At 37.9% G+C, this 18,937-nt stretch overlaps 1 protein-coding gene across 5 annotated transcripts in view; it reads right to left on the minus strand.

Annotated features, from left to right (window-relative positions):
* The window catches only part of FBXW5 (F-box and WD repeat domain containing 5), a 1,165,047-nt gene that overhangs the window by 985,706 nt on the left and 160,404 nt on the right, over nt 1-18,937 (minus strand). For all 5 annotated transcript variants that reach the window (XM_044066651.1, XM_044066649.1, XM_044066650.1 and 2 more), the window contains one exon: nt 7,995-8,212. In XM_044066651.1, coding sequence (XP_043922586.1) covers nt 7,995-8,187 — 193 coding nt within the window. In that variant the 5' untranslated portion in view covers nt 8,188-8,212. The remainder of the gene's footprint in view (nt 1-7,994; nt 8,213-18,937) is intronic.

Genomic DNA, 18,937 nt, shown 5'->3' on the forward strand with positions numbered 1-18,937 from the left:
CGGTGCCGAGGTGCCAGCTGGACGTCCAACCTTCACTGAAGGCACGTCCATTCACGCATGTCTTTTGAACGCCACTCAACCACGGGGAGGACATGCAGACTCCACACAGAAGGAGCTCCAGCCGAGAATCGAACGGGAGAACCTCTTGCTGTGAGGGGACAATGCTACCACTGCACCACCACGGCTGCACTAAACTAAAAACAGAAATGGTAGCATGAGGCCACTTTCAGACATAACTATCTTAAGCACATTAAAAAATCTGGAGAAGGAGCCTTGGGTGCAAAGCATCATTAGTAAAAAAGGAGGGGCTTAGCAGCACTGGAACATTTTAAATGCTGAGCTAATTTCCTGCTGGCTTTAGTCTTGAAGATTTCTAATTATTACATTATACCAGCATTCCCTAGTGTAAATGGAAATGATTCTACCAGCTTAACATGAAACTGCATATCCATTCGGAAGTTTCTTACTGTGCTAGTGATTTTTCCATCAATGCATAAACATCTGGTATCTGAATGGGAAGACTTGCACAGTGATAGTACTTGCAGATAGCTATCCTATCCTGTAGCGATCAAAACAAGATAAAACTATAAAGGTGGTACTGCTGACCTCCAACATGGTGCCTTTAAATCACTTAAAACAGGTAGAGATCTGAAGCCATTGATGTGCCAGTGTTAGACAATCAAACATGATGCTATGCAGGTAGGTTGATGCACGGCCAAAACCATTCAAATGTACACCACAAGGCCAGCAGTATATGATCCAGAAGTCACAAAATAAAAATAAAAATACTAGATCTATTGCATATAACTGGCTGAAAACAGCCCTTTATTAGTAAGACAGACCGGTTTCGGCAACCAATGCCTTCTTCAGTGTATGAACATTTCACACAAAATACCATTCATTTATAGACACACCCCACCTGGGAGACAAGTTGAAAATGCAACCAATGTGTGCTTAAAGAGGAAGAGCACAAAAAATATATATACACTGCTGTAATGGCCAATAGTAAATGCAATCATGGCTTAATACTAAAAAATATACATAGCTATACTGCATAATTAAGCATGTGAACATGGCTTAACATTAGATAACAAATATAACATTTGTATAAATTTCATGTAATAATGAGAAAGAATATTTAGAAAAAATATTATAAAATGCCCCCAACATATTATATTGAGAATCATGAATGTAACTGGTATGAGAAAACACATAATATTGTTAGTATAATCATAACCATGGGGTCACATCAAGAACATAAACAAAGTGCACTAGGTGTTCCAGCCAAAAAAATATGTGGTTAATACATGATGATATAGCCGGATTGGGGAATCCATGCTTGGTCCAAGGTTCCATAAAGCTTGGGTTCAGCTATAATCGAAGAAGGTATGTTGATATACCTGTAACTGCCCTTCATCGGATTCTATATGAAACATATGAAAAACTGTAGAAAAATATAAAAGGAGAGAGGCATATAGATTACTATAAACCAATAATCATAATTCATGATGAAAATATGTTGATAAATCATTTAACATAAACCTGAAACATGAACTATACCCACCTCTATCCCAATGGTTACAAGTGGTCGTTGAGTCCAGGGGGAAATAGCGCCCCCAATGTAATGATCCAATGTTGTTCCGTATGAGTAAGAATTTTATGCCATCCCTGGGGATTGCTGCGGTCACCCAGAATTCTGTCAATGATTACAAAAGAAAACTGTGCTTCAGGATGTTTGAGAGTATGTCTGTACAGGGCATTGGTGTCTTTCCTGATTTCAATATCTGATCGATGCTCGTTGATCCGTGTTCTCAATGGTCTAGAGGTTTGACCTACATAAAAAGCTAAACACCGACAAGTTGCCAAATAAATCAGCCAACTGCTGCTGCAGTTGCCAAATATTCTGCATTGATGCACTTTGCTAGTATTACGACTAGTAAATTCCTTGGTCTTAATAACTTGTTTGCATGAGCCACAATGACCACACGGAAAAGTGCCTACTAATATGTCCCCTGATATTGTCATTTGATGGTGTATTGCTCCCCCACTTTCTTTATGTTTGAAATGTGAAAAGAGAGAACCAAGAGTTCTGCCTCTCCTATAACAGAAGTGGCATTTCTGATCCAATATTGTTCTCAAATGTTCGTTGGCCATGAGAATATTCCAATGCCCATTAATAATGCCCTTAAGAGCATTGGAATTTCTACCAAACGTGGTTACAAACTGAATGGTATTTGTGGAGCAATCCCTGGTGTTAGATTGATACTGTAACAAAGTTTTTCTCTCAATATTCTTGGTCCAATTCTAGGCATTAAGTATGTCTTGGTGTCTATAGCCCCTATTGGCAAACCTGTGATAGAGATCCAAACCATCTCGATCAAAATCACCATGGGTCGAGCTCAAGCGTTTGATACGCATAAACTGTGACTTGGGGATGTTGTGGCCTGGGTGCATGCTGGAGGCATGCAACAAAGTGTTATATTGAGGATATTTGCGATAGGATCTAGTGTTCAGTGTATGGTCTGTATTTCTGGTGACGGTAACATCCAAAAAGTTAATGCTTTGGAGATCGTATGTAACCGTAAATTCTATACCCCATACATTTTGGTTGAGATATTCAACTAATTCCTGTAGATACCGAACATCTGCCCGCCACACCATCCAGCAATCATCCAAGTACCTGCGCCAAATGTCTATTTCGACCAAATAGATGTTATGAAGTGGGTCATAGATCATGCATTCTTCAAAATATGCCATGAATAAATCGGCGTAAATGGGAGCAAAAGATGCTCCCATCGCCGTGCCCTGCAGTTGCCAATAGCATAGTCCTTGGAAATAAAAAACATTCTTGTTTAGAACATGTTCTGTCATGCAGATAAGCAATGTATTGAACCCCGGAGAATATAAAGCAGCCCTATCCAACCAATATTGAAGGGCCTGTAGACCAGCCCAATGTGGAATGCTAGTACATAAGGCCTTGACGTCCAATGAACACATAAGCCACCCTGGCTCAAGTTGGCAGTCCTGTATGATCTGTAAAACTTGGGTCGTATCTTGCAATCTAGCCCTTACGAAACACAGCAATGGTTTAAGATATTGGGTAAGAAAGGCAGATTAAGGTTCCGTCAAAGACCCAATACCAGATACAGTTGGTATGCCTGGTGGATTGGTGATGGACTTATGTATTTTTGGTAGCAAATATAAGATTTGTTTCTGAGGATCCTTAACTGTTAACTGAAAAACACAATTTTTAGTTATAATACCCTCCTCAAGAGCAAGATTCAAAAACCTATCTATTTCCTGTTTGAAATGAGTAGTAGGATCATATGCCATGTGCATGTAGCATCTTTTGTCAGACAGTTGAGATTGACCCTCATTCAGGTATAAACTCAGGTATAAACTCATGTCCATGACAACTACAGCTCCCCCCTTATCTGCTGGTAGGATGGCAATATTTTTGTTCTCCCTAAGCTCATTAAGTGCAGTAGATTCCTGAGTAGATAGCTTGGATCTCATTATGTCATGTTCTCTATGTGCAAAATGTAGGTCTCTGAGTACTGCTTGCAAAAAAACTGAAACATGTTTATGCATAGGTGGTTGAAAATCAGATTTGATGAATCTAAACTCCTCGGTTCTTTGGGAGTCTTTATCTGCAAAAAACAGTTTCAAATTCAAGTTACGGCAGAAACTCATGACATCAGTGACAATATTATGTTCATTACAAAAGAACCCAGGGATAAAACCCAAGCCTTTATTCAAAAGTTGTAAATGCTGTACAGACAAAGTTTCCTTAGATAAATTCAAAACATTTTGATTCACCTCCTGATTTACGTTATAAAATTTTGGATCAACCCCTCGAGGGAATTGGGCATGTTTACCACTTCTGTGTTTGCGTCCACCCCTACGCCTGGGACCTTGTCTAAAGGGATAACTCTACTCGATTTTTTTCTATGTGGTGAATCCTTATTGCTGGAACTATCGTAATCAGTACATGGTGTACAGACAGTTTCTTTAGATAAATTCAAAACACATCTAATGTTCCCACTCATAGTCTTAACAAGAAAAGACCTCGGTCTATTTTGAAAAACAGGATCAAACATATGCCAGCTCAACAGGGGAGGATTCCCCATGTACTGATTACGATAGTTCCAGCAATAAGGATTCACCGCATAGAAAAAAATCGAATAGAGTTATCCCTTTAGACAAGGTCTCAGGCGTAGGGGTGGACGCAAACACATAAGTGGTAAACATGCCCAATTCCCTCGAGGGGTTGATCCAAAATTTTATAACGTAAATCAGGAGGTGAATCAAAATGTTTTGAATTTATCTAAGGAAACTTTGTCTGTACAGCATTTACAACTTTTGAATAAAGGCTTGGGTTTTATCCCTGGGTTCTTTTGTAATGAACATAATATTGTCACTGATGTCATGAGTTTCTGCCGTAAATTGAATTTGAAACTGTTTTTTGCAGATAAAGACTCCCAAAGAACTGAGGGGTTTAGATTCATCAAATCTGATTTTCAACCACCTATGCATAAACACGTTTCAGTTTTTTTGCAAGCAGTACTTAGAGACCTACATTTTGCACACAGAGAACATGACATAATGAGATCCAATCTATCTACTCAGGAATCTACTGCACTTAATGAGCTTAGGGAGAACATAAATATTGCCATCCTACCAGCAGATAAGGGGGGAGCTGTGGTTGTCATGGACATGAGTTTATACCTGAATGAGGGTCAATCTCAACTGTCTGACAAAAGATGCTACATGCACATGGCATATGATCCTACTACTCATAACAGGAAATAGATAGGTTTTTGAATCTTGCTCTTGAGGAGGGTATTATAACTAAAAATTGTGTTTTTCAGTTAACAGTTAAGGATCCTCAGAAACAAATCTTATATTTGCTACCAAAAATACATAAGTCCATCACCAATCCACCAGGCAGACCAATTGTATCTGGTATTGGGTCTTTGACGGAACCTTTATCTGCCTTTCTTACCCAATATCTTAAACCATTGCTGTGTTTCGTAAGGGCTAGATTGCAAGATACGACCCAATTTTTACAGATCATACAGGACTGCCAACTTGAGCCGGTGTGGCTTATGTGTTCATTGGACGTCAAGGCCTTATATACTAGCATTCCACATTGGGATGGTCTACAGGCCCTTCAATATTGGTTGGATAGGGCTGCTTTATACTCTCCAGGGTTCAATACATTGCTTATCTGCATGACAGAACATGTTCTAAACAAGAATGTTTTTTTATTTCCAAGGACTATGCTATTGGCAACTGCAGGACGCGATGGGAGCATCTTTTGCTCCCATTTATGCCGATTTATTCATGGCATATTTTGAAGAATGCATGATCTATGACCCACTTCATAACATCTATTTGGTCGAAATAGACATTTGGCGCAGGTACTTGGATGATTGCTGGATGGTGTGGCGGGCAGATGTTCGGTATCTACAGGAATTTGTTGAATATCTCAACCAAAATGTATGGGGTATAGAGTTTACGGTTACATACGATCTCCAAAGCATTAACTTTTTGGATGTTACCGTCACCAGAAATACAGACCATACACTGAACACTAGATCCTATCGCAAATATCCTCAATATAACACTTTGTTGCATGCCTCCAGCATGCACCCAGGCCACAACATCCCCAAGTCACAGTTTATGCGTATCAAACGCTTGAGCTCGACCCATGGTGATTTTGATCGAGATGGTTTGGATCTCTATCACAGGTTTGCCAATAGGGGCTATAGACACCAAGACATTCTTAATGCCTGGAATTGGACCAAGAATATTGAGAGAAAAACGTTGTTACAGTATCAATCTAACACCAGGGATTGCTCCACAAATACCATTCGGTTTGTAACCACGTTTGGTAGAAATTCCAATGCTCTTAAGGGCATTATTAATAGGCATTGGAATATTCTCATGGCCAATGAACATTTGAGAACAATATTGGATCAGAAATGCCACTTCTCTTATAGGAGAGGCAGAACTCTTAGTTCTCTCTTTTCACATTTCAAACATAAAGAAAGTGGGGGAGCAATACACCATCAAATGACAATATCAGGGGACATATTAGTAGGCACTTTCCGTGTGGTCATTGTGGCTCATGCAAACAAGTTATTAAGACCAAGGAATTTACTAATCGTAATACTAGCAAAGTGTATCAATGCAGAATATTTGGCAACTGCAGCAGCAGTTGGCTGATTTATTTGGCAACTTGTCGGTGTTTAGCTTTTTATGTAGGTCAAACCTCTAGACCATTGAGAACAAGGATCAACGAGCATAGATCACATATTAAAATCAGGAAAGACACCAATGCCCTGTACAGACATACTCTCAAACATCCTGAAGCACAGTTTTCTTTTGTAATCATTGACAGAATTCTGGGTGACCGCAGCAATCCCCAGGGATGGCATAAAATTCTTACTCATAAGGAACAACACTGGATCATTACATTGGGGGCGCTATTTCCCCCTGGACTAAACAACCACTTGTAACCATTGGGATAGAGGTGGGTATAGTTCATGTTTCAGGTTTATGTTAAATGATTTATCAACATATTTTCATCATGAATTATTATGATTATTGGTTTATAGTAATCTATATGCCTCTATCCTTTTATATTTTTCTACAGTTTTTCATATGTTTCATATAGAATCCGATGAAGGGCAGTTACAGGTATATCAACATACCTTCTTCGATTATAGCTGAACCAAGCTTTATGGAACCTTGGACCAAGCATGGATTCCCCAATCCGGCTATATCATCATGTATTAACCACATATTTTTTGGTTGGAACACCTAGTGCACTTTGTTTATGTTCTTGATGTGACCCCATGGTTATGATTATACTAACAATATTATGTGTTTTCTCATACCAGTTACATTCATGATACTCAATATAATATGTTGGGGGCATTTTATAATATTTTTTGTAAATATTCTTTCTCATTATTACATGAAATTTATACAAATGTTATATTTGTTATCTAATGTTAAGCTATGTTCACATGCTTAATTATGCAGTATAGCTATGTATATTTTTTAGTATTAATCCATGATTGCATTTACTATTGGCCATTACAGCAGTGTATATATATTTTTTGTGCTCTTCCTCTTTAAGCACACATTGGTTGCATTTTCCACTTGTCTCCCAGGTGGGGTGTGTCTATAAATGAATGGTATTTTGTGTGAAATGTTCATACACTGAAGAAGGCATTGGTTGCCGAAACCGGTCTGTCTTACTAATAAAGGGCTGTTTTCAGCCAGTTATAGGCAATAGATCTAGTATTTTTATTTTTATTTTGTGACTTCTGGATCATATACTGCTGGCCAGTGTTAAACAATGCCATATGCCAAACAAAGCGAACCTACCAAGAATCTAGTAACCATTCACTAAAGGTGACACTAAACAGATGCACAGTTCATTATGGAATGAGAAAAAAAAAATTGATGGACCTCTCATTATACTTAACTGTGCCTATTTCAGCAGCAAAAATGTCTAGGATTTGAAAGTGAACTGAAAGCCAATTTTAAATACAGCTTTGACAAAAGTTTATATAGCACTGTTAAAGGACATAGATCTTTGTATTTCTACTGCATGTTGCCTTGAAAGTACTTTCTCCTGTCGGGTATATTTTTACAAAACATTCGTGTTTAATATTACAGCCTGCTGCATGGATAGGCTTCTGCTCCACTGAAAATACGTCAGGCTTTGATGTTGACTTCAACAACACTATATTAATAAAAATGATTCGGCAGAGAACAAGGAATCAGCTCTTTGTCTTTACATGACAAGGAAACCCAGTGTGCTGCTGCTGACTTGTGCTCAAAGTCCTCAAATGACATCAACCATTATATCTACTGCTCCCCACATAGTGAACACTAAACTGCTAAACTGCAAAGGCTACTGATAACAAGGTTTACTACTAGAGACCTAAGAGAATTAACAAGTAGGTAACACAAACCTGGATGCCTTGGTATACATCTGTCTATTCTGTAGTACTGGTAGAAAAGTTCTTTCCAGAGAAATTCGTCACGTGACACTGCATACCACCGACGACACACCTGTGACACCACAAGCACCTCCTCATAACTTAAGTTCAAGAATATTTGATAGAGAATACTATCAGGAAGACAGTACATGGTTGCACACTCCATTCTGTCATTCTGTCATATGCACTGCCTGTGGATGGAAAATCAGGAACATAGTGAAGTTCCAAAACTCTCTAAACATGGGAAATGTACTGTCTACAATGTTTCACATCAGCATCACTGGTAAGACTGTTGTTTTTAATTCAAATAAGCAAACATTCTGATTTTATATACCACATTTTGCAAATCACATGGGACTCGTACTGTATTGCTCAAAGTCTTCGGAGATACTTTGGTAGTTTATCACTGCCTCCAAAAAAAGATGCACAAACCAATGTATTAAAAATGCTAAAAATTATAAACAGTCAATGTAAATAAGAAAAACAGCCCTTTATCTGCATAATAAAAAATCATCCATTAAAAACCCTGGTCTGTCTTCATAACCTTCAAATGCATTTAACCAAGACTTCCTGCTCTGGGTCCAAAAACTTTTCTACATTCTCATTTTACAACCCATGCAAGCATCCAATACAATTTACCTACTTAATAAGCAGGCAGGTAAGTTGTATTGCTAAGGCCCTTTCAGACACATTCCAATTATATAAAATACACAAAGTAAACATTTCTCTTTTGCTTATTTTATTTACCATCTCTTAACCAGGGTAGGACAGTGGTCCAGAGAGAGAGTTCTCAGTCCTAGCCCAATACAAAATAGCATATGAAGTATTAAAACAGACAGCAACGGCAACAAAAGTACTGTAAAGTATAAAATAAAATCAAACATCAGTCATGTTTATGCACTGAAAAAACTGTGTACATCACAGAGGAGGTTAATAGTCAACTTTGAACAAGTATTAACTGTGAGGAGTTGCACTATGGAAAGATGGACAAGGCGAGTGGGAGGAAGTACAAATTAATAGGGTGGAAGATGGCAGCCACGGTGGTGCAGCGGTTAGCATTGCCGCCTCACAGCAAGAGGTTCTCTGGTTTGATCCTCGGCTGGGGTGCCTTCGGTGTGGAGTCTGCATGCCTCCCTGTGGTCGCGTGGGTTTCCTCCGGGTGCTCCGGTTTCCTCCCACATCCCAAAGACATGCTGTAGGTGGACTAGACACTCTAAATTGGCCCTAGGTGTGAGTGTGTGCCTTCTGTGGAAAGCTGGGCGCCAGGCTGGCAACTCTACACCGTAAAACTCCACCGCCAATCATGAGTGGACAGGTGACCCACTGTGGCGACCCCTAACTGGGAAAACTAAGAAGAAGAAGAAGAGGAGTTAGGCTGGGTGGTGGTATGAAGCGTATTTATATTAATATTAGATTAATCATAACTAAATTTAAAATGTAGCTTAATACAACACATAGCAAGTGAAGATGCGCTATATCCAAAGAGTTATTTGGGTAACTAATGTGCAGCTGGGAAAACATTATGCAGCCATGCTTGAACATCTGAACAAGGCTCTATGAACAGGAACAAATAAAATCTCTTTATGAGCAATGTAAAGCTGGAATGATTTCTAAATCAGTTGAAAATAAGTTCCAAATTTAACTTGCATTTTAAATATGTTTGCATGTCACTTAACTCTGTGAAACTGGATTGCATTTTTGTGTTCATTTTAATTTTAGGAAGCAAAGCCTTTGTAGAAAACTTTCAATCATCAAAATTAATACGCTTGAAAAATCAGTGTACAAATAAATCACGTTGCGCTCGATGACCTGACAGTCATTTAACTGGTTGGATACTGTAGAGCGATAATGCTCTAGTCTTGGGGCTCCAGTTACAAGCTGTCAAGATTCTGTTTTAGGCAGTATGGAGTCTTTTTAGTCATTTGTAATGAAGTTGAAACAAGTTGTAAAGGGTAGTCTAATTCTGTAAAACAAAAAAGGCGAGCAATAAAGACGGAGCGGTTTAAAACAACAACAAACTCTAATTAGCGCTTTCGGAAAAGGCAGTGCTTCTCCTTCTTCAGACACTAAAGCAATTTAATTACACTCATTATATAGACAGTCAATAGGCCAATTGGTAACAACTGCTCCCAATGTGCCATAATACAATTAGCGAAGCTCCCGCCACAAGGTGACACCACTGCCACCCCTGTTTTTTGTAAATATATCTGTCTATCAAAGAGCATATAATTATTTGATAAAACTATTTCTAACAGTGTTTCGACTACATAAATAGTATTGTCATACAATATAAAAAGCAGCACATTTAATCAATTAAACAAAAATACAAATACTTTAAAGGCACCAAGCCTAAAAAGTGTTACCAAATGCTAGGCACCCTGATAATAACTACAATGCGCAACGATGGACAGCTGAAAAAGCAGGAAAAAAGAATAACCAAAAGGCAAAAAACAAAATTAAATATCCAAAGTATCTACACGTGAACTGATGTTAAAAATGTTAAAATGTTATTACTAATACAGTTCTAGGACCATCCTAGTATAAATACTAAAACATACCATACTTGTCTAAAATTACATAAAAGTAGTTATAAGAAAATTAAAACAAAGCCATATATATATATATATATATATATATATATATACATACATATGTTGGCTTAAAGCGTTATAATAAACAAAAAAACACCTATAAAAGACAGCAACATTTAAATATATAAAAATCTATAAATATGTAATAGAGCATGAAAATATTCGATAAGTTGGCCTTAGGCAATGGAAACTAAAATTGTCTAAAAAATCAAAATCATATAAATAATTACTGTAACTAAATTAATTATCTATTAAGGGCTAGGTGTTTAAGAATACACTTAACAGACACACTCATTAAGCCCTGGAAATAAATAAGCTACAGTTCTGATTTGCCAGTTTAACTCTTCGATTTCCAGTTTTAGTTGCCAAGGGCCCCCTCTTTGATCGACTACAACTTGCTTTAAAATAGTGAATTTAAAACAATGATCTGGGAACAAATTAATATGCTTAGCAAGAGCATTATTAGTGTCATTCTTACTTATAGCATACTGATGTTCATATATGCGCTGCTTTACTTTTCTTTCATTTTCCCAATATAAAAAGCAGCACATCTTTGACAGTGTGCTGAATAAACCACGCTTTTAGTTTCACAAGTGTATTTACCACAAATTTTATAAACCTTATCTCTAACAGTGACGTGGTTCCCAGTATACAAGAAAGAGCAATAATGACAGGCACCACATTTAAACATCCCTGTAATTCTACTGTGTACTGCTTTATTTGGATGTTCAAGAAGTGTTTTAAGATTCACACCTCTCCTATAAGTAATTTTAGGTTTATTACCACATAACTTATAAAGACTAATGTCTTCTAAAATTAGGGCCCAGTTTTTATTTAAGATCTCTGTTATTAATATATGGTCTAAGCTAAAAGTACATAAGAAGCTAGTATGAAAAGTAGAAGACGTCCTTCCACATATACTGTTATTTTGACTAGAGGCTTCATTACCACTTTCAAGGGTGTTATTAAAAAGGAGTGGTTTAAAATAGCCCACATGCCTCTTAGTAATAACTTCTTGTGAAATATTCTCCACCATAGACAGGGGATAGCCTCTATTTACAAACATGGATTTCAAGAATTCACATTCTTCAATAAATTCTCTTTCTCCTGAAATAATCCTAGCTGCCCTTACCATCCGTCTTTAAATGACAGCTCTTTTTTGATGGTAAGGGTGACAGCTGGTGAAATGAAGAAATGAATTTGAATATGTGGGTTTTCTATATATAGAGCTCTTGAAGGTAGAATTAGTTATGTCTTTAAACAAATGAATGTCTAAAAAGTTAATACTATTCCGTTGTAAATTGTATGTAAAATCAAATAAATCCGTGAAAGAAGAAATGGTGGTAATAAACTCATGGATTACATCGGTAGGACCTATCCAAATAAAAAACATGTTGTCCTGATAGCGGGTATACCGGGCAACATTTTTCTGAAATAAATTTTTAAGAAGAAAGGTCTGCTCCCAATGTGCCATAATATTTTATTTATTTTACTTTATTTTATTTTACATTTGTTGACCGGGCTAGTCTAGCTGGATACATGTCCTTTTTCAGTAGAGGCCCGGGGAGAAAAGCTCCAGCATAATGACATGACAATTATACATTTACACGCATAAGAGGTATGATTAACATAGGATGAGAAAAAAACAATTGCAGCAGGCTATACATTTTGATTATAAAAACATTTAAATATTCAGTTATAAGGTTGAGATAACATAGAGGGACCAGAATTAAAGGAATTGAAGTCTAAGAGGGGGTGGAGGATTGAGAGGAGCGAGTCACTAGGTTAGTCTGGTTCAGTACAGGGACACAGCCAGTGTGACTTAAGATATTCTTTGAGATTATTTTTGAATTGATTAAGTGAAGTCATATTTCTTATGTGGTTTGGAAGGGAATTCCAAGGCTTGCCAATGGAATTAGCATAAAGAGCATCGCCGCCCATATTCTTTGCTTTAATGGTGAGTATTTGAACACTGTTTGACGATCAAAGGCAGTTAAGGTTGGTATAGGGGATCAGTATACTACTCAGTGATGGAGTTCTATCTGGGTGGTTTATTATTTTAACAGCTTCAGTGAGTTGGTTAAGTTTGAGAAGGTTGGGCAATTCTAACCAGCCAATTTTCTTAAGGTTAAGGCAGTGGTGAGTTCGATATGGAGTTCCTGTAATAAATCTGGCGATGTGGTTATAGGCAACAGTAAGCATATTGAGTTCACGCTTTTTAAGAAAGGAGAGCACTAGGGAGGCGTACAAGAGGGTGGAGAGGAGATGTGTTCGAGCGACAGTGAGTTTGGTATCCGGGGTAAGGTAGTTTTTTATTCTATACAGGGACCCGAGTTTCTTGTTAACAGTTTTAATGGTTTGGCTGATGTGAAAGTCAAATTTGAGTTTGTGGTCAATGGTGACACCTAATAGTTTGGTGCTAGAGACAGGGTCAATGATGGTGCCATTGATGGATTCAACATGAAAGGAGATATTATTTGGAATAGGAAGTTCTTTACCTAGTGGTGTGGTTATGGTGGGGAAAAATAGAAGCAGTTTGGTTTTTGATGGATTGAGTATGAGTTTCAGATCGGAGAACCATTTTTCAACTATAGTAAAACAGTGTTGAGTAGTTGTTTGTAGTTTTGGGAGGGAGACGTCAGAACAGATCAGGGTTGAGTCATCCGCGTATTGAATGCAGGTGGCTTTAGGGATGACAGAGTGGAGATCGTTAATGAAGATGGAAAAAAGAAGGGGATCAAGTATCGAGCCCTGAGGAACACCAATGGTGTTTGGGAGCAGGTCAGATAGTCTGTTTTGCCACTGGACAGCTTGTAGCCTACCAGAGAGATAAGCATTGAACCAGCCTAGGGCTAGGTTGTCAAGATGTAGGCTTTCTAGGGTGGAGAGGAGGAGCTGGTGATTCACCATGTCGAAGGCTTTTGATAGATCCAGAAAGAGGGTGGAGGATATTAGTTTGTTATTGCGGTTGTTATTGATGGAGTCAATGAAGGAGAGTAGAGCAGTGGTTGTACTGTGATGAGGGCGAAAGCCGTGCTGGCATTTAGACAGGAGATTATGAAGGGTTAGATAGTGTAGTAGTTGTTTATGAACACATCTTTCCATAATTTTAGCTAGAGGAGACAGTATTGCTATTGGTCTGTAGTTGGAAGTTTCCGTGGAGTTACCTCCTTTATGAAGAGGGATAATGTAAGAAACTTTCCAAATAGAGGGGATGGTGGCTTCAGTTATAGTCCTGTTTATTAGGATTGATATGGGATAGGCGATTGTGTCAGACGCAATTTGTAAGTATTCCGCTGGGAGGTGATCTGCTGCTAGGGTAGTTGGTTTTAGTTTTTTTAAGAGGGTGCAAATATAGGAGGTGGAAACCGGTTCTAGGCTAAAGGAGGGAGGAGCAGAGTTATTCTTATGGGAGGAGGGAGTTGAGGAGGTAGTTAACTGACTAGCTAGAGACTGGATGGTCTCAGTAAAAAAAAGCGTTAAAGGTGTTGGCTATATCTTCTGGGTCTTTCCCAATTAGTTTCTCAGGGGTGGGGGTGGTGGATTTACCTGGATGGAGAAGATTATTAAATCCTGCCCAGAACTTCTTTGGATTATGCTGGTGCTTATTCTGAAGGTGGCAGAAGTACTGTTTTTTATCCTGGGTAATGGCTGATTTAGTGGTGTTCCTAAGCTGTTGAAATTTGATGCGAACGAGGGGAGTTTTAGTAGCTCTCCATTTATCCCAGGCCTGGTCTCTGAGTTTAATTTTGGTTTTAGTATGACTAGTTAGCCAGGGGGATATCCGTTCCTTGTATCTAATCAGACGACTGGGGGCATGAGAGTCAAGTATGTTAAGGAACATGTCGTTAAAGTAGGAAACGCTCTCCTGGAGGGGTAGGTTTTTTAGAATAGACCAGTTACAGGACTTGAGTTCTGCACGGAATAGTTGTGGGTCAAATTTCTTTTTGTTTCTGACTAGTCTATATATGGGGGGGCTAGTAGTTGGACATTTATGTTTAATGATATAAGTAATGAGGTGGTCACTGAGGTCGTTTGGGAGGGTCCCAGAGGTATAATTCTGTGGACCCTTGTTGGTAAGTATCCAGTCAATGGTGCTCTCTTTTTGCTGGGTATTGCCAATTCTAGTTGGGGATAGAATGTTTTGGGGGAAACCATATAAGTTAATAGGATGTGGGGTTATGTGGGCTGAACAGGGAGACCAGTCTATATTGACATCCCCAAGTACTATGGTTTCTTGGGGGTAATTGGTGGACAACCAGCAGAGTGTTCCAGGTTTTCAGTGTTCTTCCCTGGTGGGATATAGATTCCTATAAGGTTAATGCATTTCTGGGTGTTGAGTCATATCTTAAGGGCAATAAGTTCTATATTTGAGACTTTAGGAGGTTGTAGTGGGTTCCTTATAATATTCAAGGTATTCCTGAACGTAACAGCTATACCCCCGCCCTTTTTTTTTTGTCCGATCAGTCCTGAGAATATTGTACCCAGGTGCCAGAATCTCTTCATCTTTGGTAGAGGGTTTTAGCCATGTTAGCAAAGCTCCCGCCACAAGGTGACACCACTGCTACCCCTGTTTTTTGTAAATATATCGGTCCATCAAAGAGCATATAATTATTTGATAAAACTATTTCTAACAGTGTTTCAACTACATAAACAGTATTGTCATTGACCTGCCTTAACTCCATAAAATGCCTAATCCATGTTAGGCCTAGGGTTTGAGGTATGACCGTATATAGGTCTCTAACATCTACTGAAAGAAACACATGATCTTGATGGAAGGTAATTTTATTTAAATGAGTTAAAAAGCTCCAAGAATCTTTACAGATTTGCGGCTCTTGCTCCACCAAAGGTCTCAGAATACTATCCACATATTTAGCACAACCATAAGTGATGGAACCTCGTCCGTCAACTATAGATCTAAAAGGAGGATCGATCATCCTCTTATGAATTTTGGGTGTGCCAAATAGGACTGGTGTTCTAGGGGCTGCCATGGTCAAATAGTTATATAGGTCCATATCAAATCGCTCTTTCTAAAAACAGGTCTTCTATAGTGGACCTAATTTTCTTGTGGGCTAGGTTTACTTTGTTAATACTAACAAGTTCATAAGCTTCATTACCTAAATGTCTTTTCATGTTGGTTACATAATTATTATAATCCATAAAAACGAGCCCTCTGCCTTTATCAGGCTTCATGGCCCTTATATTACAATCATGTAATAAGCTAACAAAGTCGTGCTGTTCTCTATTTATATTAAGTACCTTGTTCCTTTTTATACCTTTATTAGAGCATATAACTCTAAAATCAATTTCACACATCTTCTCAAACATTTGTAGGGTCGAATGGAGGGGTGGATTAAACAAACTAGAAACCCTAAGTTGACTAGTAAGAGTAGAGCTTACTCCCATTAAGGCGTTTAAATTCAGTTTACGCACAAACAGTTTTAAATCAATGATGGTTTTAACAAGGTTGAAGTTGGTATTGGGAACAAAAGTCAGACCCTTAAAGAAAAAGTCAACCATTCCTTGGGGTATTTCCAACGCAGTATAATTGTAAATATGAAAATCCCCACCAACATTGGAAATAATCTGGGGTTGCCCCAAGAGTGGTCCGATTATCTCCTGCGCTGGTTCTTTTTGTTCCGTGAACGACCTAGGTAACGATTGGTCCTGGATTTCCCAAACTGATTATTCTGATTCATGTGAAAACCCTGATGATGACTTGTGCTTGGTTGATTACTGTTCATGTCATCTTGTGCGTTTGAACTACTGACATGGTTGTTTCTGTTGGTTGGATTTCTATTATTAATTCTCTCACTCCTTCTAAGTTCAGGTGTTGGTTGTGGGTTATCATATAAGATGCTATCACTGGAGTTATTATCCGCTTCACGCATATTAATTGTGCAGAAGCCCTGTTCATTGTTGAAGACTGTGGAATAAAAGGTGGGCGAGGATATGCGACTTTGTTAGCATATTGTTGTAAATCTCTGGTAATCTTTTTCTTTTTAAATTTTTTTTTATTTTTTAGACAACTTTAGTTTCCATTGCCTAAGGCCAACTTATCGAATATTTTCGTGCTCTATTACATATTTATACATTTTTATATATTTAAATGTTGCTGTCTTTTGTGTGTGTTTTTTTTGTTTATTACAACGCTTTAAGCCAACACACACATATATATATATATATATATATATATATATGGCTTTATTTTAATTTTCTTATAACTACTTTATGTCATTTTAGACAAGTATGGTATGTTTTAGTACTTATACTAGGATGGTCCTAGAACTGTATTAGTAATAACATTTTAAACACTTTTAACATCAGTTCAGGTGTAGATACTTTGGATATTTAATTTTGTTTTTTGCCTTTTGGTTATTCTTTTTTTCTCCTGCTTTTTCAGCTGTCCATCGTCACGCATTGTAGTCATTATCAGGGTGCCTAGCATTTGTTAACACTTTTTAGGCTTGGTGCCTTTAAAGTATTTGTATTTTTGTTTAATTGATTAATTGGCCTATTAACTGTCTATATAATGACTAATTAAATTGCTTTAGTGTCCGAAGAAGGAGAAGCACTGCCTTTTCCAAAAGTGCTAATTAAATGGGGTTTGTTGTTGTTTTAAACCGCTCCGTCTTTATTGCTCGCCTTTTTTGTTTTAAAGAGTTTTTTGCTTTGTGAGTTTTTGGTAGTCTAATTCTGGTAATAAGGTCCCCTTAGTGTACCTCATCTTAGTTTCTTTATAGAACAGGCTATAAATTCTTTGGCAGGTGGCATACAGGCCATGGGTCTTAACTATGATCTTGTTAGCATGGTAAGTGAAGGTCGTTGCAGGGTCTAACCGCACACCTACACAGTTGTAAGCTGCATTCCAGCTGGTCAGTGATGGGCAAGCTGTTATGCACCAAACCTAGCTTTTTCTGGATTGCAAATAGCACTATCTTCTGTAGACAGATGGCTTCTCAAATGACAGACAAAGCTCTTGGCAAACTCATGTATGGTCAAGAGTTACTGCTGCACCTTAAATGAGATCCATCTGATCAAGATGAAGTTATTTCAAACTGCAATTAGGGATACAGACAATAGTCAAGAGGGGGCTGGAATTTACTGGAGAAAACTGGCAAAGGAACCAAGGTATTTGGAGCAAATAACTACAGTGGGAAAGATAACAGAATGGGAAGAGGCCAAGAACTTATTTAGACTGCAGGTTAGAGATTGCCTTCCCTATCAAGGATTGATATCAGAGAACAGGCAAAAAGAAAGAAATAGGGGGTCCTAAATTAATTACCAGCACTGGCAGAGTTTTTAGTAGAATCGGGAACAGAAGCTGTCATTAAGAAATTAATAACTAGTACAGCAGATGAAATATTGCATGATAACTAAGAATCAATCCGAGGAGGTTAGTCAGAAAGGATTGGGAAGAGAGACTGGATAAGCAGTTAAAGAATAATTGGGGGGTATATATATAATGTCTCTCAAATATGCAACATAGTCTAGAAGATTTATCTTTGCTTGGAAGTGTTTACATAGGTATTTTTATATTCCAAGTAGACTGCACAGAATTTTTCATGTACACAGCAAATGTTGGAGGTGTGAGGAAAAGTGGGAACATATTTTCTGGGAGTGTATTGAATTGGCAAACTTTTAACGATTCCCTGCAAACTGTTCTGTCAGAGATACTGGCTGAGCAAATGGGTGACCTAAGGAAATTATTTTTTTGAGCTATGATACAGAATCAGAATTACCAAGACATAGTAAGGCCTTGCCGAGTCCAATTATGATGGCTGCCAAAAAAAAGCAATTACTAGAAAATGGAAATCAAAGTCTCACCCAACTTTACTAGAAGTAGCAAAGATAGTAACAGAGACAAAACAACTGGAATTGGGATCTTTAGAAAAAGGTAGGAGCAAAAAATGGAAACTGTGGGATCAACACATGCAGAGGAGGAACAAGGTTTAAAAGAAGGCAGGATTTGAATGAGCTATGTAATGAATGACTGACAATGACTGGACATATAAGGGATGTATAATGCCTGCAGCTACAGCTGTGTTAGCGTGGTTTGTAATGTATAATGTCTGCAACTAAAAATGTTGCTGTATGGTTTATTTTCATTTATATAAATGTAAGAGAATTAAATTATTGTGTATGACAGACAAAGGTGTTTCTAGTTATAAAAAAAATAAAATAAAATAAAAAAAACAAGTTATTTGCAAACAGAATTTTAATCTATCCTGGCTAGGCTTTGTAAAAACAGTAGCCGCATGACAGAACCCTATGGTACACTTCTTTTAGGAAGCAAATGCTTGGACTTGCACCAACTAACAGTTA

The sequence above is a fragment of the Protopterus annectens genome, chromosome 3.part1, assembly GCF_019279795.1.
Source record: "Protopterus annectens isolate FY-2018-M chromosome 3.part1, PAN1.0, whole genome shotgun sequence".
NCBI classification, from domain to species: Eukaryota; Metazoa; Chordata; order Ceratodontiformes; family Protopteridae; genus Protopterus; species Protopterus annectens.